Source organism: Anabrus simplex, chromosome 2 (assembly GCF_040414725.1).
Source record: "Anabrus simplex isolate iqAnaSimp1 chromosome 2, ASM4041472v1, whole genome shotgun sequence".
NCBI classification, from domain to species: domain Eukaryota; kingdom Metazoa; phylum Arthropoda; class Insecta; order Orthoptera; family Tettigoniidae; genus Anabrus; species Anabrus simplex.
Genome location: NC_090266.1, coordinates 774,407,538 through 774,432,789, shown reverse-complemented (window position 1 = coordinate 774,432,789; position 25,252 = coordinate 774,407,538). Strand labels below are relative to the sequence as shown.

Below are 25,252 nucleotides of genomic sequence, written 5' to 3'. Positions count from 1 at the left end.
CTTATACAGAAGGGGAGTTTATTAAGAACATGGCACAAGTTATTTCTGTTTTAGAACCCGAAAATAAGAAACTGCACAAACTGATCAACGAAATGCCCGCTGCTAGACGCACAATAGAGAGGTGAGTTTCTGTTATTAGTGCGGATATTTTAAATAATTTACAAAAAAATCTAAGCGAGTGCTCAGCAGTAAGTCTGGCCCTGGACGAGTCTACTGATATCAAAGATAAACCACAACTAGCCATATTTGTGAGGTATGTATCAAAGGACTTGGAGGTGGTGGAAGATCTTTTAGACCTGGTTACTTTGAAGGACTCGTGGTTGTGACATTAAAGAAGCCCTGGATGGTTTTTTACCAAAAAAATCGGTGCCTATCGGTAATACTGTCAGTATTGCTACCGATGGTGCACAATCTATGACTAGCACGAAACAAGGGCTTATTGGGCTTTTAAATGCTGACACATCATTTCCTGATTTCCTACCTGTACATTGTATTATTCACAGAGAACATTTAGCAGCAAAATATTTTTATTACCTGCATATTATGCAGGTAGTTATAAAAATTGTGAACTGTATTCGTTGATGTGTCAAAACACACCAACAGTTAAAATATTTTATAGAAGATATGAACAATGAGCGTCCTGATGGTGTATCTTGGTACTGCTTAATAAGATGGCTATCAGTAAGCAATGTTCTTGACATACTTTTTGAATTACTTGATCCAATCAAACAGTTTATGGAAAGAAAATAATAACCTGAACTTAATGACCGCTAGTGGTTGTTAGATTAGGCTTTTTCACAGATGTGGTCCAGCATTTAAAAATGCTAAACATATCTTTACAAGGAAGAGAAAAACTTTTCTGAATTGGCCCAGACTTTATTTAGCTTTCATAGCAAGTTGAAGCTTTTTGGAAAAGACCTTCAGACTAAAACATTTTCTCACTTCAAATGTTTGAAGAAAATTACTGAAAGCCTTCCTGACGTTCAGGTGGAAACTGGAGATTACATGAGTAAAATGTCTGGCCTTGCTGAAGAAATCAGTGGCAGATTTAAAGATTTGAGATCACTTAATCCTTCATTTTCATTCCTGGAAAATCCTTTTTCTTTTGATGTTGTGGGCGATGGCTGTCCTGTTTCATCACCAATAACAAAGGATACAGCAGTTGTAGAGTTGGAGCTACTAGAACTGCAAGAGGATGAAGGACTAAAAGGACTCATCGAAGTGGCATTTCTACCATAGAATTTTGGAAGAATGTTCCAGAAGAAAAATACCACTGACAGAAGTGTGCCAAGAGACTAATCTCAAACTTTGGGACTACTTATGTGTGTGAATTATTGTACTCAACGCTTAAATTCATTAAATCTAAATATCTATCTGAACTAACTGATGAACATTTAAGTGAACTTTTGCAAACTGTGCTTACCAATTACAAGCCAGGTGTAAAAAAAAAAAAAAAAAAAAAAAAAAAAAAAAAAAAAAAAAAAAAAAAAATGAACACTCAAAAAAGCACTTCTCAACAGTAATATCTCATTCCTTGATGTGTACCTGAAAAATAATGTGTGTAGTGTAGAAAGTAAATGTTCCTTCATTTTATAAACCATTTTCTAAACATGCTCCCAATTTTTTTCTCCTAAATTTGCGGCTCCTAGAAGTAAGGTTAGCAGCCAGCTCTGCTATATATGAAGGCACTATTTTACACAAAAATAGAATAAAACTGACACCAAAAAATAAAGTAAAACCTAACTCATAAACACGCATATGTCATGGGGCGCGTCAAGCAATGCATTTTAGCTGAAACTGAGGAGCATGAGGGGTTAATTGTTTACGCGCACTGATAGTGGACGAGTCCAATGTAAGGTACTGAGGGGATGGAAGCTAGCAGTCCGCTATGTTAAGAACTACTGTATTAAAATTTATCTCTGAACCCGGTTGCAAAGACCGTGACGTGCCCTCTCCAAGGTTAAATGGTCAGCACCTGTTAACAAATTGTCATACAGTAATATACAGTACGTTGTGGTGTGAAAAATGTCTGGTTTAAAATGTAAACGCGTAATGCTAACAATCAAACAGAATTAAATATTCTTCAGAAATTAGATAATGGAGTCTCTGCAAGTAAATTAGTCAATGATTACAGAATAAGAATGCAAACAGTGCGAGACATAAAAGACAATCTACAAAAACTCATAGCCTTCACAAGGGACTGCGGTAATGATTCTGGCCTTACGAAGTGGAAAAGTATGAAGACATCTTATCGGGAGCTTGATTCTGCACTCCTGAAATGGTGTAACCAGAAGAGAGCAGAAGGAATACTGATTTCGGGTGCCATGTTTTCTGAAAAAGGCAGTTTTTTCATAAAGCGCTAGGCTAGAGGGTGTTTTTTAACTCTTCCTCAGGGTGGCTTACTAGATTTAAACAGTGACATGGTATCCATCAATTAAGAGTGGAAGGAGAGAGTCTTCATGCGAATACAGAAGCGTCTGCATCATTTTGCAGCAGCTTTAAGAAATTTATAGAAGAGGAAAATTTTCTTCCTGATCAAATTTATAATGCTGATGAGTCAGGGCTAATGTGCAAATGTCTTCCTACAAAAACTCTCGCTTCACAAGGGAAAAGTCTACTCCAGGACACAAATCCTCCAAAGAATGTGTTACTATCGTGTGCTGTGGAAATGCCTCTGGAATTTCAAGGGGACTGAAGCCAAAATGGTTTTATTCCAAACAGGAGGCGGCCTGCATGACTAGGGACATAGTCCTCACTTGGTTTCAAAAACATTTCGTACCGGAAGTAAGAAAATTTCTTGAAAACAAAGGGTTATTGCAGAAAGAAGTTCTGCTTTTGAATAACGCACTTTTACATCCAAACGAAGATTCGTTAACTTCAGACTTTGTAGAGGTTAATTTCATGCTTATATAACATGTTCAGATTACATTGCCCGAAAAGCAATCTTCCCATCCACGGCACCATAGACTTGTCTATTACAACATTTCTTCCAGGAGTTGGGGCATTCTGAAAATTTTCCTGAAGCTGGTGTACTAGGGATTTCACTTTGTACACTCCTTCATTTCCCTCCCTAGGAGCTCCATTGTCGCACAAATACCATTGGGGGAACTACAGTAAGCTAGGAAGCAATCACAATCCATGGTAACTTTTATTACCTTATTCATATAGAGGGTTCTTTGACCAATAAAGTGGCAGTTCAGGGACATAAGTTAATCCCGCGATTTAATTGCATAATTTTCTGTGTTACGAACACGTATACATGCAAATTTCTGCAGTTTGTCCGTAAAATTTACGGAAAGACAGTGTGGTTTGCGATTTTACGGATGAACTTTAATATTTTACGTACCAAGGCCCTTTTTCTAAAATTCCCGCCAGAGCAAGCTTCTACATGCCGCCGATACACGCTGTGTGATCATCGAACATTCGATACATCGCTCTGATTTATATTCATCCAATCATTACAATCTTTGACTGGGAATACGGGGTGCGTCCTGAATTCCAGTCGTTCGATATTGATTTGTTTGTGTTGAAAGAGACTGACTCTTGGATAATCGTGCATTTGGTCTTTGCATTGATTCATTCGATAATATCATTTACCGTCCTGTATTAAACATAGTTGGTTTGTTATTTGCCACAAATTACAAAGCATAGGTTATGTTGTAGTTACGAGAAAAAAAACATGTGAATTATGTTCGTCATTTAATTTGCTTCATATTTATTGCCACACATTGCGAAGCTGACGTTATGTAGTTGTGGAGTGACGTGAATTGTGTTCGTTACTTATTTTGTCATATGATTGTTGTTTATCGGTAATCATGAGTAAATCTACGAAAAATATTATCATCTGGTGTTTAGGGAAACCTATTCTTTGAGTTTCTCATGTATACTGAAATGGAGAAAAGGTGACAAATTGACATTTTGTACCTTGTGCTCTTGTGATATTAACATAGCACATGGCAGCAAAACTGACCGGACTAATTATGTAAATTGTGTTAAACATCTTGGTATTCGAAATCTAAGGAAGAAAATCAGAAAGGTTGAGTGTTTGTGTAGTTCCTTTTTAGTGGAACACAACATTCCATTGAGTGCAGCTGATCATGCAGGAGCTTTGTTCAGAAAGATGTTCCCTACGTAGGAAATCGCAAAAAAGTATGGTTGTGGTCGCACAGAAGCAATGTGTCTCCTAAACGAAATGGCGCGTACTACAACACAGGACATTGTTACTTGTTTACAGAATAGTCCATTTTCTTTCTGGACAGATGAAAGCAATGATACCGATTCCAAGTCGTATGCCATAGTGGTTATTTTTTATGATGCTGCCTGAGAAAGTATTATAAGTACTGTTTTATCGGTACCACCATTGGAAGGGGATTTGACATGGTGCAACATAGGAAAGCTGCTATTGTCGCAGTTGGAATTGAATAAAGTGCCAATTAAGAACTGTCTGGCATTCTGTTCTGACACTGCGCCTGTTATGATTGGACAGAAAAATGGAGTTCTAGCAGTTTTGAAAGAAGCTCACCAGGATAGTTTTGGTATTGATTGCAGTTTCCATCTAACTAACTTGGCTGCTGAAAAAGCTGCTGCAACTTTGCCATTTAGAATTGATGAGATTCTTGTTGACATTTTCTATTACTTGGTGAAGAGTGCCAAAAGAAAAGAACATCTTCAGAAATTTCAAAGTATGCATGGAAAAGCCTAGCCAGGTGTTTAGCCAGATTATTAGATCAGTGGGATCCACTTCTTTTTTTTTTTTTTTTTTTTTTTTTAAAGATGAGGTGATAGTGTGTGCTCCAACTACTGTACTTATGCCCTTTTTTTTTACTATTCCCAAAGGACGCAGTAGATCTGATGTCAAACCAATGAAGTGTGTTATTCTCCCTCCTGCTCCACCTACTCTTCCTCCTCCTCATGTTCTTCCAAACATGACTCATATATTTTCAGAAATGCGAATCCTACATCTCGTGAAGAAAAGCTGTTTGTTTCTTTCCTGTGACCTAAACAGGGCATTTTGTACTTTTTTACATGTGACTATCTCATAATTTAAGATCAGTACTGTCCTTCAGAGTGTTTCCCCCCCACATTTCCATGTACTGTTTGAATTAATGATGAATCTGTTGAAACAGATGCTCACCAGATTTGTCAAGCCAAGTGTAGTTAAATGGTCTGCATTGCTCGATGTCCAGTACCACCCACACCAGAATCAGAAGGGTGGCGATGAACTGGTAATAGGCATTCAAACCTCCATCTTGTAGCGCCTTAACCAAGTTTAAGACAAATTTCTGTTTTTCTCGTCAGTCAGAAACTATTTCTGTGCAGCCTGTGACTACATAGTTAACAAGTTCCCTTTTAAGAACTACAGTATGTGCTAAAACATGCTCAAGTTGCTAAACTTGATGCCATTGAAGAAGCACAGTTTTCTTCTGTTAATTTCTTTTTGGAGAAGTTTCCTGTTACTATATATGTAAAACAGAAAATGAAGCAAGAGATGATGCTGTAAATGAACTCTAAAGCCAGTTTGCAGCTCTTCAGATAGATGACTTATCTATCATTGTAAGTAACCAAGCTTCAAATGATTTAAAATGGGCGTTGTTGTTCAATATCCGTGCAGCTGATGGACATTATAAATATGACATTAGTAGTCATCAAAATAATCTTTGCTTTCTCTTCTAGGCCAGATATCATCATTTAGCAAATGGTATACTTCTTCTGGCACGTAGAAAAACTCCTGAGGGACTAAATTGTAACTAATTATAAAATTAACAAGATAACATACTCATACTTTATATGTATACCCAGGTATAACAAGTGCACAAGAAGTCTTTTAACAATCCCATTTTACTTTGAAAAAATATTTTTAGACAATAAGTCATATTAAATAACAGTGCACTGTGCCATTTAAGAACAGGATTATAATTATATATTTAGCTGAAGATGGTCCATACAAAAGGCCAAAACTAGTACAGTAATGCGACTTGAAATACTGTATTTACTCATGTATTAGACCCCCCCTGGCTTTTCGAGATGAAGAAAATAAAAAAAGTATCTTGCATACAAGACTCCCCCCCCCCCAACGTAATTCATCAGAGAAGAACAATTCTGCTTTGAAGTAGCTATAAGCCTTATGCAGCTCTGATGACATCACACAGATTTGTGAATTATTTCGTCGGTATGACCCACGCAATGAAAATGTGTTGAAGTCTTGCAATACATCTGTGTTTCGTAGTTAAGAAATGTCCGCCTCCGTAGCATAAGCCTACTGCAGCTCTGATGACGTCGCACAAATGGGTGAATAGTTTGGTGTCCAACCCGCGCATTGCAAGCGCACATCAGTCGTGTATATATGCCTGTGTTTTGTAGTTAAGAATGTTCACCAGCGTAATCGTTAGCACAATTAGTTGCCATTCTCAGGAGCCTGAGTTTGATTTCCGGTATTGTATTGCCAGAGATTTATGAATGGCAGCAAGATTGATTTGCGGTAAAAATGTTACATGCAACTCCCTTCCACTGGAGGCCTGTCTAAAAAAGAGCTGCACCACCTCAGGATGAGGAAACTAGTGTACTTTAGTTAAGAAATATTCACGGTTGTTGCTAGGCCTATTAATATAGGCAAGCAAGATCATTAACAAAGTAATCGTTTAATATCCCTCTCGGGCCAATACAGGGTTTTTGGGAGAGAAGTAGGTTTAAAACGTGATAAAAACAATCCAACCACAATTGTTTTACTCGCCAGTGTACCTAACAAATAATATTGATTTTTTGTCCCCACTTACTTTCATTGATTTTCGGAGGTACCAAAAGAAAGCATACTAGGGTATGTGTTAATAAATAAAATGCAAACAACGAACGTACAAAATTAAACATTATGATGGGGCTGATGACCTTAATGTTAAGCCCCTTTAAACAAGAAGCATCATCAACAAACATTACGATAATAAAACGCATTACCGCCACACCTGTAGATATCCATAAATGTGGCAAACTTTCCTGTGTTTTTTTTTTAATTCCCGCCGTGGAACTTTTGGCATTATCCGGGCGATACCATACCTAACCTAAACATTACGGTCTCTCTTAGCTCATTTACAGCTGTTCAGGTCAATCCTACCCCCTGCGGGTGGGGGACGCAGACAAAGAATACACCCACGGTATCCCCTGCCTGCTGTAAGGTGCGATTAAAATTGGCGACCAAGAGATGATTGTAATAGAACCATGAATCTACTTGTGATTAGTACAATCACGCGGGGAACATCATAGGTCGCCTTTACTAGCGAGTAGTACCACTACGTTAAGTACACAATAGGTTTGTGATTAGTAGCAGCAGAGAGTGGTACACTGTGGGTTTCCAGTACCCGTGATTTGTACAATTGTGAGAAACACCATTTGTCTGGGCATTGCCTGTGATTAGTACCACTATATGAGCGACACCGTGGGTCTGCGTGCCTGTGATTACTACCCGCTAAATGGGGAATACCGGCACCTGTGATTAGTATACCTAGATGAGGAACACCATGGGTTTACATTGCCTATGAGTGGCGCTATTATATGAGAAACACCATAGATCTGCATTGCTGTGCGACGTACAATACTTGTGAGTAGTACCATAATGTGTGGAACCCTGCGAGTCTATGCTGTTTTTGATTAGTACCGCAACATTACAAATACCATGGTTCTACTTTACTAGCGATGGGGCTGTTGACCTGGATTTTGCACCCATTTAGTCAAAAAGCATCTTTGATTCAGGATTGTGCTTTAGAAGCAGTCCCTTGGTCAGTAATACTAATGTTTATGATAGTTTATGGGGCAGGTTCATGGATTCTTTTAAATTCATATCCATCCATACATTTTTCACCACATTTTTTATTCTGGCCAGTGGATGATTTTTTACTTTTAATACATTCACGCCCATCATCTGAGCTGGCTATTTAAAGGAGTGGCCCAGCTATTTCAGCTGTTAGTGGCAGAGCAAACAACAACAAATTCTTTTCACAATAAGTTTGAAACTAAACAAGATATGGAAACAAAATTTTCCACATACCTTAATGAAGTCCTTTAGTATCTCTGTAGTGTGTGGTAGGTAATGTCGCACTTTCCTGGGTGAATGGGAACACCACACTTTCCACAAAAATAGTGTTTCACTAATAATTTTATTTTTTAAGCACACTTTGCACCTTGACTATATTTGATGGTGGAAACTTCAAGAGAATATGCTTTTTTTCTCTTCCCATCTAACGTAAATGGTGGATCCTTGGCCGGTGCACTTTTTAGCCGCAAAATCGCGGGACATTGACTTGGAGCTGATGAAGTCAATGGACCTGAGATGTCTGAGAGAGGCGACTGTACTTGTATGTCGGGTTCACTTTTTTCCTGGAGCAAGTTCCTAACTACTGTCTGCATGAAATTCAGAAATGTTTTTGATTTTTGAGGATTTGAGTTCTGGAAGAGCCGAAATGCGTTAAAAAGTGAGCAGTACAGTAAATAAAAAAACCTTTTTTGGTCACTGTGTAGTTTTGCTCATGAAAGTATAGAGCGCCAAGTACTGGTCTACAGTATCAACACCATGCATGTGTTGATTATAGTCGGTCACAGACTCTGGTTTCATTTGTATTTTTCCAGATTTGTTTGTTTCAATCATTTCTGCTGAATGGATGGTAGTTACCATAGTAATAACCTTTTTGTCCCTCCAAGAAACAAGCAATACATCCTCGTCTCTGCTGAAAGTCATTTCCCCCTGTTTGAGAATTGCCTGGCGTTCCTTTATAGGTGGGCCGGCACAAGGTTGCACTTGACAGTTGTAAGTCATGTTGGCACCACTACAAAAGTGAAATGAAGAACGTCACCCGTCAGTCAGAATCACCAATCCACAACTTTTTATAGCTTATAAATCTCATGTTTATTCCGTATTGGCTCAACACAACTAAGGTTAAGTTAAGAGTAAGTTCCCACCTTCCAATACTTATCAATTTCTATATAATAGACTTATTAATTACATAGATAGATATATACATATATTACATATATAGATTATATAATTAATAAGTCTATTATATAGAAATTGATAAGTATTGGAAGGTGGGAACTTACTCTTAACTTAACCTTAGTTACAACTTTTTATGTCAGATACAGTTGCGCATTTTATTCATGTTAATTCGTATTTAATTCCGTATAGTGTTCATAATATTTTATTTGCCTACACAAATATGAGCATTTAAAATATATTATAAGGTTTAAACGAGCTACAAAACAAATACGAACTATTTTCAGTTGATTGTTGTTGGCAATATAGGTAGTATAGTGGTGCCATCTATAAGTAGCTTGACTACTGTATTGAAGTGTTGCCGTTTTGTCTGTCGCCGCTAGCACGTGGTCGGGTGTGATTCGCGCGTTTATGAAAGTTTTGTTTTCATTTTGAGATGCAGTGCGATGTCTCGGAAATGACAACATAGTCATGAAGCGCGAAGTGATAATCCTTTGAGCCGCGGAGTGTCCCTTAATAGTCAGGCATTAGAATTAGTGCGGAGAACTCGTGAGTTTTACGAGAGGGAGACGAAATTCATACGCTTGTATAGCCGTCTCTCCGTTCCTGTAGATCATGTTGTGGATTGCATATCTCAAACATTAGGGCTTTCAAAGCGTACTGTCATTCAAACAGGTGTTCGCCTCCAAGAACAGAAGGAAAAAGTGACTGGGGTACATAGCAACAGCAAAAACGGGGCTGATAGTAGGGACTTGTTTCACAGCACTCCGGGAAAGAAACGAATTAAGCTATCTCCTGTAATAGGAATTAATTCTTTCCAGGCTGATGCAATACGAAGACACGAGTACGATTTTTACAGCTCAAAGTCCCATCTGTCATTGTTATGGACAATGCACGTTACCACTCCGTAATAATGGAGAAGACCCCTTCTTCGAGCGCTCGTAAAGAACTGTAAGTGGAATGGCTGCAGTAAAGAAATATCCCAGCGCATATGTGTACGACTAAATTAGTCGACACCGGGCGAGTTGGCCGTGCGGTTAGGGGGGCGCAGCTGTGAGCTCGCATCCGGGAGATAGATGGTTCGAATTCCACTGTGGACAGCCCTGAAGATGGTTTTCCGTGGTTTCCCATTTTCACTCCAGGCAAATGCTGGGGGTGTACCTTAATTAAGACAACGGTCGCTTCCTTCCCATTCCTAGGCCTTTCCTGTCCCATCGTCGCTATAAAACCTATCTGTGTCGGTGCGATGTAAAGCAAATAGCAAAAAAAAAAAAAAAAAAAAAAAAATAGTCGACGAGGTAGCGAAGGAAGAAGGGCACGAGGTTATTAGGTTGCCGCCGTACCACTGTCACTTCAACCTCATTGAGTTGGTACGGTATGGGGTGAAGTAAAACATTACGTACGCACTTATAACACGTCCTTCACAGTTACTGAAGTGGAAGGACTGTTCCGGGAGAGTACTGCTCCAATGGATGCGGCTTTGTGCAGGAAGAAATTTAGCCATGTCGCAGCATTCATTAATTCGGCAATGGCAATACATGGCATCATCAGTGACTCTCAGGAGTTGATGATCTGCCTGGACGATGATGACAGTGACAACGAAGGCAGCGGTAGTGATGGCAGTGAACTGGAGGGTATCGAGCCTCTACCTTTGTGAATCAGGTATGAAAATACGGTTTCTGAAATTTCGTAAATTTTATAGAATTTACTTGAAACATTTTGTGTTAGCACCGGTGTATATTATTCTAACATTTATTGGTGAAGGTGTATATGAAGTGAGATCCTTGTCGGCCGATTTCTTCCGTGTTTTCTAACATCGCGACAATAAGAACTTCGTAGTATATTTATCTCGTATAATTTTGTGTGATGAATAATCGGCGAGTTGAAAGTTCAATTTTTGTCGGCAGATTTCATTTGTATTGTGTATCATCGCGATGACATTAAAAACATTTCTCCCATGTTTTTAAAAACACATGTGTCGTGCAATCAGCTGTTGTTACAGCGGCAACATCGCTTCGTGCGCCATTGCAGTGTGACCAATATTGCGCGCAGCTGTCATGTGCAACCTTACGCCAGCCCACCTATAGATCTTTTGGTACACCCCTATTTGAACGTATTCTTCCACATACGGCAGTGTTCTCTTCCCGTAATTGTTTTGAGAGTCCAACGCTATTGTAATAATTGTCCATATAGACTGTATACCCCTGGCCATGATAATTTTCAAGCAACTGAAAAACTGTGCTTTGTAAATTCGCACCACTTGCATCATATATCATGAGTTTACAGATGTATCCCGTGTTAGATTCACAAACCATCCTCACTAAAATCCCATATTTTATTATTTTACCGGGGTTGTATACGCGGAGTTCTAGGCGCCATCTCCAGGCTAGCATTCCTTCGTCCAAAGCAATTTTCTGTTTGGAGGTATAAAGCTCTGTAAATCTGTCTGAAAGTTTCTGTAAAATGGGTCTGATTTTATATAATCTTTCAGTGCTGTGCTCATATTAGCTGCTGTCACTAAAGTGGGGAGATGAGAGGATACTTTCGAAGCAATTTCGTGATATTGTGTTTGAGAAAATAGGAGTGGAGAAAATTGGATCTTTTGCCCAGTACATTCTGAGAAATGGTTTCCTAATGATGCTGGTAGTGAGCATCAAACCCAGGAACTGTCTCATTTCTGAAACAGTCACCGGACTCCACGTTTGAGCGAGAGAGTGTTTAGAGAAGGGGCGCGGCGCAGCACTGATTACCTGACTGGCATAGGTATTGGAGAAATTCAGCTGCGAGAAATAGATTTACAAATGACATCTCGTTAGTGTTTTCTGTTTCAATATTTATACCTGGTTTAGCAGTAAATGGGATTGCAGGGGGGGGGGGGGGATATAAAGGCGAACATTCAGGTACCGGTACTGTTTTCTGTCACGTGTCCAGGAGAATCGTCTTCACTGTCATCACTGTCGCTTTCAATTTCACTTAGTTCAGGAATCAGTTCATCACCTGAGTCTTCATCGAAAAGAATGTCTGCAATTTCGTCAACACTTACATTGTCCCTACACGCCATGGTTGCACTTCAGAACGCGATTATACACACGCTTGTGCAATCACAAACCAACTACGTGGCCGTGTGTTTTCTGGTGAGTAGGGTTGGGCAGACCGGAACATTCACTTGTTCCGCAACATTAGGAACTTGAGGCGGAGTGTTTCGGTACAGAGTGCCGAGACACAGGACACAGGGCTGTAACTGCGACCTAGAGAGAACTTCGAGAGGCAACAGGACATGCTCCGCTTCAGCTGGAATGTGCCTGAACCGAACGTGCTGTGCCAAGGCCGCACTAGATAGATTAGTTGGCCTTGGCTGTCTGCCTGTCGATACCGGCTGTGTGCCGCCCTGTGTTGGAGTGTCAACATTTTTTCATCCAGTTATATCTTTAATTCCAAAGCGATGACCCGTATTTTTCTTGGGCTTAAAAGTTTCCTTAAAGTCCAAATTAATTTTTAACGTCAATCCCCGAGAAAGTGTTGAGGGAAATTTTCCAGATATTGAAAATGGAAGTTGAGAGGGAAGGAATTCGAAGTGCAGAGAGCATAAGGCACACATTGGGACGCAGAAGAAGCAGCTAAAGCAGTGCAGCGCAGAGCAGATTTTTGTAATCCACACAAATCATTGCACCGTCGCAAGTTGACAGACAGGGCAGGACAGAGCAGAGCAGGCCGGTTCTGCACCTACTTCCGCCTACCACCCGCAGTCTTCGAAATACAGTTTCCTGCGCACGTGTCACGCAGTTAAGAAATGGAGGAGAAAATTACCACAGCCATTCAGTCACCATGTTTTGTAGGTACTATGTGAATCATGTGGTCTGCAATGCAGTATGTACGTATGTATGTATGTATGTTCGTGAGAAAATGGCTGAACAGAATTTAATGAAAATCGGTATGTAAATTCGGGGAATAAGGCACTACAGTCTAGGCTATAAATCATTTTATTCATGCTGCGTAACAAGGTAGTTTAGAGAAAGGCCTAAAATGTAATCCACCGAGCAAGTGGCCGTGCGGTTAGGGTCGCGCCTCTGTGAGCTTGCATTCGGGAGATAGTGAGTTCGAACCCCACTGTCGGCAGCCCTGAAGATGGTTTTCCGTGGTTTCCTATTTTCACACTAGGCAAATGCTGGGGCTGTACCTTAATTAAGGTCACGCCCGCTACCTTCCCAATCTTCCACCCTTCTTCCGTCGCCGAAAACCTTCGATATGTTAGTGCGACGTTAAACAAACAGCAAACAAAAGAATGTAATCCTCATATATCTGTGAAACAATCCGTGACCCAAGTTCTCGCAACATATAGAATTTAAGACAAAGATCTAATGCTGATTATGGAGAGCATCATCGCCGACTTCGTCCCCGTCATCCATCATCACATTTATGTGAAGAGATAAATACGGAAAATCATTTATCATGTCTTGTCAAACATAAATGCAAACGCGTTCACAACAGATTGTCAATGTTGATTGATTTTAGTATCTTGTGTCTTGTGACAACTAGATGAAAATCTAGCAGTACATTTGTAAATACATATTTTTCCCTCTCCCCCACTGTGATCCTATTAATGAATTTACCATGCAAGTTGGTCGTGCGGTTAGGATCGCCTTGCTATGAGCTTGCATTCGGGAGATAGGGGGTTCGAACCCCACTGTCGGCAACCGTGAAGATAGTTTTCCGTGGTTTCCCATTTTCACACCAGGCTAATGCTGGGGGGGGCTGTACCTTAATTAAGGCCTCGGTCGCTTCCTTCCCATCCCTAACCCTTTCCTATTCCATCGTTGCCATAAGACCTATCTGTGTCGGTGCGACGTAAAAAATATAAAAAATAATCATGAATTAAATTCTTTGCTTAGTCCATATGAACGCCGAACATCGGTAACATAGAAATATTATTCAGTCTTGTAAACTGGCGAAGGTGGTTGGTTTTATTGCGATTGTCTTAAGCTGAATAACCGCGTTGCCATCAGCACAAGGGAAATTGTGAAGATGACTAACAAAATGAGAAAAATCGCGAATGCTTGAAGAAAAAGGAAAAAGAGCCTCTTTATACTGGATGCCCCAGTATCACAGAGTCTAAAGAAAACATGTTATTTCTGAAAACCGACGCGACCCTGTGTGGCAATGTGTGCTCACGTCCACTTCGCAATTTCGTAAGCTTGGCGCTGTTCTGCTCTGCTCTTCCCTGCTCTGCGGCCAACTGCTTCTCAATGTGCGCCCGGCCTAACAGCACGAAAGTACAACAATGTATTCATCCAGTTATATTCTTAATTCCAAAGTGATGACCCATATTTTTCTTGAGCTTAAAAGTTTCCTTAAAGTCCAAATTAATGTTTAACGTCAATCCCCGAGAAAGTGTTGAGGGAAATTTTCGAGATATTAATTACTCACAATACAGGCCAATACATTCAACTGGTGAAAATATTCTTGAATTGGTTACTTTTAAACACCTGCACTGCCATTCTAACCGTGTTATGTGTATTTTATATTGACCGGAAAAATCTTAACCTGAAAGCAGCCTTTAACGTGATTATTGGGCGCGAATTTCAGTGTTCCGACTGTTCGTTCACGTTCCCTGCAGCTTTATGCTGCACATAGCCATAACTACACACAGGCACACTCCACACAGCACGTTCCGTACAGGCACACTCCCAGTTCCCACTGGCGCGGAGCATGTAATGTTGCCTCCCGAAGTTCTCTCTACACTGCGCAGTTACAGTCCCGTGCGCCCGCTGCACAGTTCAGCTAGTCCTTCTGATGGGACACCGAGTCAGTGTCTCCGGCTCGCTTGAGAATGTTTCGGAACAATTGACACTCGGTGTTCTGGAACAGCGGAACATAACTGTGCACCGGCACCTTGTGCCGAAACAGGGACATAGTGCCCAACCCTACTGGTGAGTAGAAGCATTCATAAGGGTATTACCTTCATGTGTCTTGCACATATTTTTGACCAAAATAGATCCCAGCTGCGTAGGATCGGCTCTAATTCAAGGTTGCGCTTATCCGGGCTAACTCGGATACGGTCCACAGCATGGTCACGCGCTATAGGCAATAACTCGGATACGGGCGTGAATGTGTTAAATTGTCATTACATTTCGTGTCATTAGGGGCCGATGACTTAAATGTTAGGCCCCTTTAAACAACAATAATCATCATCATCATCATCATAGGTAAAACCTGATGTGATAAATAGCATGAAATATACCTAAAAATAAAGGTCTGGCTTTCAACAGCTGCAGTTATCATAAGAATGCTTCCAGCTACTATATATTACGTTCAAGAATAGAACTCGTAACATGCATTAGTTATCAGCTGGTGGTTTTTCACGCTTTCAACAACACGGCTTTATTCAGAAGGAGTGGCTTCTGCTACTCGTACACCAGCTGGGAATATCAGAGACCATCTCCAGAAACCATTTGGGAATAGCTTCAAACAGTTTGGACTCTATAGTTGGGAACAAAACTTGTTTTTAAAAGATTCAAGAGGACATTATCTATCCCACTGTCGGCAGCCCTGAAGATTGTTTTCCGTGGTTTCCCATTTTCACACCAGGCTGTACCTAAATTAAGGCCACGGCCGCTTCCTTCCAATTCCTAGGCCTTTCTTATCCCATCGTCGCCATAAAACCTATCTGAGTTGGTGTGACGTAAAGTACAATAGTAAAAAAAAAAAAAAAAAAAAAATCGTTCTGTCAACACCATAGTTGTACATTAGTTAAACTGGCATGGGCTGCAGACTATCTTACTGTTTTGCCATCTTTAGTGCTAGTAGTCACGTGCACATTCCCCATAGTGATATAGTGGATTACCGAGTTAAAAAATGACAATGAATGGTCTTGAATTAGTGAATTTACACTATCCAATCCCTGACTAAAAGAAAGTCATGAAAACTGTTCCTGTTACACTTGAACTGCCATTGCCGACTTCTTCTTGACTTGTTTCTCCAACTCGATTTTAACAATTTTAAAATTAAAATTGCAGTCTGCTGTGACTTCTTTATCATAAGAGAATATATTAATTTTGTTTCTTAGTTTGGCTGTTATTGTTAGCTACTGTAGCTAATGCAGCTTAGACATTTTGAAGGATTTTACGTCATGTTTTTATCTCACTTTGTTTAAAATTCATTTGGCTAGGCTGAGTGGCTCAGACGGTTGAGCCGCTGGCCTTCTGACCCCAACTTGGCAGGTTCGATCCTGGCTCAGTCAGTCAGTATTTGAAGGTGCTCATATATGTCAGCCTCGTGTCAGTAGATTTACTGATACGTAAGAGAACTCCTGTGGGACTAAATTCCGGCATCTTCGAAAACTGTAAAAGAGTAGTTAGTGGGACGTAAAGCAAATAGCATTATTATTAAAATTCATTTGATTCGTGGATTATCTTGTAACAGTTGTAAAATAGAAACTCAACAGTGTAGTTTAGGTTTATGGTGGATTGTGCAAGCTATAGTTTGCTCCAAATCTCTGGTGCTGGTGGTGGTTGTGGTGGTGGTGACCATTTTACAGATAAATGAAGAATCTTTGTGTCTGTTGAATGATATTCCAGAGAATAAAATTGACATGGATGATGCTGCTGAAGAAGATTACTAACAAGCTTGTGATTTTAACAGAAACCTGATTGTTCCAACTAAAAGAATATTATTATTATTATTATTATTATTATTATTATTATTAATACTCTATCACACTCAAAGGGTTATGTTGTTAATGCACTGGTACCAACATGTCATAACTGATCGATTTTTATTATTCTGTTACAGCTGCAGAATATGTAACCTATTATATACAAGGTTAGAAAATCTGCCACTTCCATGATAACAGGCTTCTGATGCCAGAGGTTATGTTACTAAGTCCTGATGGGTCACTGAGTGGTTCATTACAGATTATAACAGATCTATTCCAGTTTGACTTTCTTGTCAATATCTCTATATTCAAAGCAAATGTCCCTAGAACATTTCTGACAGTACATTGATGGTCCAATATAAGAAATACATAAATGATTACATTGAAATAGAAGAACAAGTGACAATTCTTGGAATGTAAGTTTAGAGAAGCAAAATTCTAACCTTGTTTTAATACATTCAATGACTGGATGAAGTGTCGTTGACAAAGTTGATTGTGAAATTATTAGGAAATCTGCAATAACTTCTGGTATATATTGTAGTATTTTGATGTACGGGAGTGAGTGGGTCAGAAAAGGATTGAATTGCCTTGATATCTGACATTCATCATAAATTATTATTTGATTTGTATTCTATCTCTTACTACAGAGCTCCTTCAAAGTAAAACAAGATAGACATTTTTGCAATACAGTACATGCCCAATGAACCAGATAAACTTGATCTTAAATTTTAACTATTTCTGGATATTGTTAGCAATGGGTTCACTTATTTTGGAAAAGACTAATTCAGCTCACATGATTTGACAATTTTCCAGGAATGTGGTCCTGATGCTCATGGATACATGCATACATCATAAGATGATGGATAGAAATAATGTAAAATTAGTTATTCAGTCATCAGTCAAGCAGCAAAATGGAGCATCCTTCTGTGCACTACAGTCCTTTCAGGTGTTGAATTAAATGCCTTAATGAAGCCAAACAGTCAACATTATCTAGTGATACAAAGTATACCGTCAACTTGATTGCTCAGAAGGGAAGAAATTCATATGTTTAATCTATGAAATGTATTTTACTTGACAGACAATTCAGATAGATTCAGGAAGAAGCCCAATTGCCAAATGATGTTTTTCTGCTTGCAGGCAAGCTTAGTGTGGGTTACATAGAATCAGTGACTAATTTATAGGTTCAGTGAAGAGCCTGCAGCAGGAGATAAGCAGAAACAGCATTAACCAATAATTTTTGAAGACTTCCACTTGACTAGCTAGGGGCTCATTGGCAACAATTTGGCAAACTAAATGGAATTTGATGGAGTACTACAGTAGAACCTTGATAATTCGAAATCGATTAATTCAAAATCCCGCCTAATTGGAAGAAGCTCTCGTTCCCGGAAACATGAGATACAATTTTGCATGTTATTTCAATTGTTTAATTCGAAATACGGATAATTTGTAATTCGAAGTACAATGTCGGCCCCATTACCGAAATTCAGACTTTTAATTCAAAACTGCCTTTACATTTTAAAACAATAGTATGTTACAGAGTAATTTCAACTCGAAATTTATCCGCTCCGCGTCATAATAGAACGCGCGTTCCGGAACTTGGAGGGGTAGCTTTCCGCACTTACACTCACTTCGGTGGGTCTACAGTGCGCTTCATGACTGCTAAGTTGAATGAAATCGGAATTCTTGTGTGTTCAACCTTTTAAGGAACGCCGTAATATCACGCAACATGCGGTGTGCGGGAAAACAGAATCCGCGAACACTGGCGATGCCGACAGTTGACGAAAAAACGTGGCAAATATAATAAATTTGTAGGCACCGAACAATATTGACAATGCCGGTGAAACTGCATTGCTTTATTTTAATGCAAGCCCAAATGGTCTTATTGTTTTAAATGAGAAATTGCCAGCCGGGAAATTGTACAGTGTGAGGGATGGGGGTCATAGTAGTGCGTTGCAATGCACATGGAAGCAAGATACTTTATTTCCTCGTCAAAGGAAACTTCGATAAGCCACAATGTTTTAAGAGCGTCGGGCACTTTCCATGCCAGTACAAAGCATCTATAATAAAAATGCAAACAGTAAAAAAATCCAAAAAATAATGCATTTGCACAGGGGAACCGGCATAATTTATCCTCGTCTTTGAATTGTGCGATTTTTTTTTCTTTCGTTGCGTGAGGTTATGTTTGTCAGTGATTTATCCAAGTGCATTATTTGAACATTGTATATGCACCTTGTTGGATACATTTCGGAAATAGTTTTTTCCATGGCATTTGAAAGGTTTAAACTGTGAATCAAGGTGATTGCATGTATTAATGGGTCTTAGAATACTTAGTGACGCGGCAAGTATTTACATTTCTGAAGTACGAGAGAAGTGCCATGGCGGGAAATCGTACAAGGATAGAGTCATAGGAAAGTTCGATTTTACGGGCATCGGGTACTTTCTGTGTAAATACACGGCACCTAAAATGCATACAGTATAGTAATCCAATTAATAAAGCACTTGCACATGGGAGCGAGCATAGATTTCTCCTCGTCTTTGAATCGTGCTTTTTTCTTTCTTTCGTTGCATGAGGTTATGTTTACCAGTGAGATATCCGAGTGTATTATTTGAATACTGTAAATGCACTTTCTTGGATACATTTTGGAAATAGTTCTTTTTTCATGGCATTTGAAAGGTATAAACTGTGAATCAAGGTTAAATACATGGAGTAACGGGCCTTAGAATATTTTGTAATGCGGCAAGGGTTGGTACTTCTGAATTGCGAATTGGTGGTTAATTCGAAATCACGTAATTCGAAGTCCGATTTTTGAGTCCCAACGACTTCGAATTAACAAGGTTTTACTGTATTAATATCGATGGGGCTTAAGGAGGGAAGCAGTTGGCAAAGAGGGTGCATCTGAATGTACTAAGAGTTAGGGTTAGGGTCGCGTAGCTGTGAGCTTGGATTCCGGAGATGATGGGTTTGAATCCCACAGTCGGCAGCCCTGAATATGGTTTTTGGTTTACCATTTTCACACCAGGCAAATGCTGGGGCTGTACCCTAAAGGCCACAGCCAATATCTTCCCAATGCTAGCCCTTTCTCTTCCTTGCATTGCTGAAAATCTTTGTGGCATTGCAATGTTAAACCCCTAGCAAAGAACGTTAATGATGTTCAGGTAAGGGGAGATGATTAGGAAGATACAGGAAGAAGTTCTTGACAGGTATTAAAAGGGGAAGGGCAGTGTGTGGTGGTGTGCAGTTCCATTGGAAATTCCATAGCACTCAACATTGTTACTGTTAAGCAAGTAAATGAACGATTGATGTGGATAGAATTAGCAGTTGGACGAATTAGGACGAGAATTGTCTTGGGGTATTCATCATGTGAGGGAGCAGATGAAGATGGAAGTAGACAAGTTTATGTAGCACTGGGTGACATTGTAGTCATAGTCAACAGCAAGGACAGGATAGTGTGGTAGTCCTAATGGACAATTCCAATGCCACAATTGAAAACAGAACTGAAGGATGAGAAGGTGATAGGTAAATATGTGGTAGATATGGAAGTAAATAGGAATGGAAAGTATTTACCGGATTTCTGTGCTAGTATGGGATTCATTCTTCAATCATGAGGCTATTCACCACACGCACGGGAGAGTAGAGGCATGAGATCCATAGTAGACTACATCATAATTGACATTGGATTCAGAAAATCTGAACGTACAGATGTTCCAGGTTTATTTTTTATTACACGGACCGCTGGTCTGATCTGCAGTGAAATAAGTATCACTAAGCCTAGGATAGAGAAAGTGAAGTCCTATCTGCAGAAAGATGAAAATGAAAATCCACAGCCTGTTTCCAGTCATTCGACCGGGTCAGGAATGGAATTAAGCCCCATCTAGCGGCGAGGATAGGAATTGTGCCGGCTGCCGAAGCCTGTCGCACTCCTGGGGGCAATGATTAATGAATGACAAATGAAGTGCTATTGGAGAGTGTGGCTGGAATGAAATATGGCAGAGAAAACCAGATTACTCGGAGTAAAACCTGTCCCGCCGCTGCTTTGTCCAGCACAAATCTCTCATGGAGTGACCGGGATTTGAACCACGGAACCCAGTGGTGAGAGGCCGGCGCGTTGTCGCCTGAGCCACGGAGGTTCATTGCAGACAGATACAGATAGAAAATCTCCAGGATGAAGTAATTAGACTGAAACATGTGAGCATGATCAGTGAAAAGTACCAAAGAATAGACAGTCAGCACATTCAGGATGTGGAATGAGAATGGGTGGTATATAGCGATGCTGTAGTAGAAACAGCAGTGAAAAGCCAAGGAACAATAGTGTATAATGTACGGAAAAGATGAACATCTTGGTAGGGCGAAGAAATTTGTGTAGCTTGTAAATGTTAAATGAAGGCATACCAAAAAAGGCTCCTAACATTAACTGTGTGTAGATAGGGTATTGTTTGTAGATGAAACAAATAAAGTGAAACAAACCATTTTTGAGTCCAAGATGAAATCGTGGGAAGATTTTGGTAATAACCTCGAAATGCTTAGTCTGGACTGTAATAACAAAATTAAAATAGCAAGGGAATGAAAAGGAAATTAATAGTGAATAGAATGTATACAGTTAACTCATTGTAAACCCTAGGGAATCTTCTTAACATAAAAGGAAATTTTTCTGTTGAAGTCCAGAACGATAGGGTTCATGGGAAGGGGAACTACACAGGCAGTGAAATTATGCTCGAGAACTAGAAAGGACGGTAAAGTGTCAAAAAGCGCCATGAATAGATGAGTTTAGACCTGATATGGTGATGTATAGTGGAATGGCAGGGATGAAATGGCTTCGGAAAGGGAACAGAAAGGATTGCAGCAACCATAGAGCTATTTTACCAAGCGAGTTGGCCATGTGATTAGGGTCGTGCAGCTGTGAGCTTGCATTCGGGATATAGTGAGTTCTAATCCCACCGTCGGCAGCCCTGAAGATGGTGGGTGGCCTCTTGTTTCCCATTTTTACACCAGGCAAATCTGATCTGCAGTGAACTGAGTGTCACTAGATCTGAGATAAAGAAAGTGAAGTCCTGTCAAATCAAAATCTCTTTATTTGCAAATGAGGTGTCTACCTCGGTGCAAATGGTACACTAAAATACATTATTGTCAAGCACTAAATATTAAATTAACGAGAGAAGAAAATTTTCCTATAATACAATATTATACTATTTACGCTAACAATTTTTTCTATTAAACACACAGCTCATCCTTAATAAATTTATATTGTTTACAAAATTCTACTTATAATATCTCCTGTACTACTTACAAATATAGTCAACTGATATACAGTATGTGGAATTACTTCAAATGATACTATACAACTGGAATAAGATTAAAATTTACATTGCATTTATTTACTTTTTTTTTTACCCATTCTGGAACCTAAGTAGCATAATGACCTGCTGCGTCTTAACCAGAGCCCCTTTTGCCATCACTTTTCAGAGTTCCTGAAGGGCCTTCACAGCTACCGTAGCGGTCCTAGGGCCCTTGAAGTCCCCACTGTACTTCACCCCCTACAGGCAGTTCCCTACTTTGGCTGTCCAAACTCCTTATACCTGGGGATGGAATTAATTTATTCACACACATTTTTTATTTACATTAACCTGCACTGGTCAAATGCCCTCTAACATGTCATTTATTTTCTCTGTTGCTGTTTATTCTCTCCTTGAATATCTGTACAGATTTTGGAAAAAGACCAAACCCTACCCCTGGTAAACTGTTCCACTCCTTCACACCCTTCCCAATGAATGAAAATTTACCCCAGTCACTTCTGCTAAAATTCCTTCTAATTTTATATTTGTGGTCGGTCCTGCCGATTTAATTATTTTCCAACTGAAGCCTCTCACAGATTTCTCCCCATGCTTCTTCTCCTGTATAGGCTCTATATAATCCTATAAGTCTAGTTTTCTCCCTTCTCTTACTTAAAGTTTCCCACCCAAGTTCCTCTAACATTTCTGATACACTACTGTTTCTCCTGAAATCCCCTGTTACAAATCTTGCTGCTTTCCTCTGCACACTATCTATTTCTTTTATTAGGTATTCTTCGTGAGGATCCCAAACACTGTTTGCATATTCCAATAATGGACAAGCCGTACTTAAGTAATTTTTCTCTTTTAATTCTTTGTTGCATCCTTTAAGTAGCCTCATTATGACATGTAATGATCTGTATGCTTTCCCAACAATGTCATCCACATGACCCTTCCAGTGCAAATTACTTTCAAATCTCACACCTAAGTATTTGCACTTGCCATCTTTTGGGATAACTACCTCATCCAAAGTATATTCAAATTCAGTTTTAAAACTCCTGTTTGTAAATTTTGTAACAGTTGATTTGTCTCCATTAACCATCATATTATTCTCTTCAACCCATTGTTGGATACTTCCAAGGTCCCTTTGTAATTCTGAACAATCCTCAATGGTATTTATTTCCCTATAAACAATTATGTCATCTGCATGCAATCTTATTTTTGATGTTATATTATTCCCTAAATCATTTACGTATATTAAGAAAAGTAACGGACCGATTATACTACCCTGTGCAATTCCCTTCCGAATTTTCTCTTCCTGCGATATATTATTTCCTACTTTGATTTTCTGAACCCTTGAATTTAGAAATGTTTTTGTCCAACTTGTAACCCTTACGTCCAATCCTATTTCCTCCAATTTCTTTAATAATATTCCACGTTCCACTCTATCAAAGGCTTTGGAAAGATCTATGGCTATGCAATCTAACTGGCCTCCTGAATCCAATTGATCTGATATGTCTTGCTGAAATCCCACCAGTTGTGCCTCACAAGAAAATTTCTTTCTAAATCCATACAGGCTCTTCATGAACCAATTTTTATAATCACAAATCCCTCTGATGTACTTTGGTATTGAACTCTCCAGTATTTTACAAATTATACTGGTCAGGCTGATTGAGCTGTAGTTATCTTGGTTTCCTTTTATCACCCTTTCCTTTATAAATTGGTATTATTATAGATTCCTTCCATTCCTTTTGTATTGCACTATTATTTATGACATAGTCAAAGAAAATTTTTAAATAAGGCACTATGTACCACCCCATTGTCTTTAACACCTCCCCAGTAATTTGATCACTTCCTGCTGCTTTTTCTTGCTGAAGCAGTTGGATTTCTCTGAAAATATCTTCATTTGTGAATGAGAAGCTTCTTGTTTCCCCTCCGTGTCTCTCCCTCTCTATCTTCTGTTTTGGTTTCCAACTCCTGACAATCATCTACTGAATCTCTGACTTGCCTACTAAAGAGGTTTGCTTTCTCAGTATCTGTTAAATAGTGTTCACCCCCTTCTCCACCATGTAGTAATTTGGATTCCTTTTCCTTTTTGATTCCTGATATATGAATACAGCTTTTTCCATTTCCCTTTGTGGTCATTACCCTCTTGAAGTGTGCCATTCATATAATTCTTTTGCTTCCTTTTTCACTCTATTCAGTTCCCTCATTAGCTGTTTTCTAGTTTCTCTACTCTCCCTACCCTCTTTGATTTTCCTGTTTACTATTCTACATTTTCTTTTTAATTTTCTTATTTCCCTTGTATAATCAATAGGGTCTGAGGTCATTTTACCCTTCTAAACAGGTACAAATCTCTTCTCTCATTCCCAGATGATTCCTTTAAATTTAGCCCAGAGTGTATCCACATTACTCCCTTCACTTATCCAACAACTGAATTGTGATTTAAGGTAAGTCCTAAATTCATCAACTTTAGTTTTTCTGTACAATTTCTTATCTTGTGTGACCCTCTTATTAAGCCTTTTTGGTACAAGTCCTACATCCATTATTACAGAATTATGGTCACCTATTCCTTCAATTACCTCAGTTTTATCAACAATTTCCCATGGTTTAACCAAGAATACATCTAGCAAGTTATTGAGACGAGTCAGTTCTTGTATTACTTGTGTAAATCCTCCCTCCCAAATTAACTTATTTGCCAGTTTCTGTTCATGGGCTTCACTTGCAGCTCCATTCTATTCAACTTCAGGCAAGTTTAGATCTCCCCCAATTATTAACATATCATTATGATTGTTTTTATGAGTATAATCTATTATTTTCTCATATATTTCCATGTCTCTTTCCTCTCTTCCAGGCCTGTATGTTCCTATAATTCCCACCTCCTTCATATTATCACAAACTAATTTTATCCCTATTATTTCATCCCTTTCATTGGTAAACCATTCATGTGAACAATAAGTTTCCTTCACCAGAATAACCCCCCCCCCTTTCCCTTTTTATCTCCTTGGTCTCTACGATAGACTGTGTACCCTTCTGGAAATACTTCTCTACTACCCACTCCTTCTCTCAACCACGATTCCACTCCTATCACCACATCAGTCTCATAAGATTCCATCAATGTACCAAATTTTTATTGTTTATTTACTACGCTCTGACAGTTTACCAAGAGCAATCTCAGACCCCCTTCCTCCCTAAGACTTGACTGTTGCAATTGGGTAACTTGAAATTCCTTACTTTCCTGAGTTTCATTTTCTAGTTGGCTGAGCCAGCTTGAAGTACAGCTGACTCTTTCTACTAGTTTTCCTGGTCAGTATTATAACTCAAGGGAGTTGCCTTTTTTACAGTACATATCTTAAGATTAA

General features: G+C 39.2%; 1 protein-coding gene across 4 annotated transcripts in view; it reads left to right on the top strand.

Moving 5' to 3' along the window:
- The window catches only part of LOC136864452 (zinc finger protein 888), a 171,552-nt gene that overhangs the window by 31,713 nt on the left and 114,587 nt on the right, over nucleotides 1-25,252 (top strand). Inside the window, exon 4 of one of the 4 annotated variants that reach the window (XM_067141464.2) lies at nucleotides 16,763-19,131. The exons of the other annotated variants lie outside the window; for them this stretch is intronic. Within the exon in view, the coding sequence (XP_066997565.1) occupies nucleotides 16,763-16,817 (55 nt within the window). The 3' untranslated portion in view covers nucleotides 16,818-19,131. Of the gene's footprint in view, nucleotides 1-16,762; nucleotides 19,132-25,252 lie in introns of those variants that run through there. 4 annotated transcript variants of the gene reach the window in all.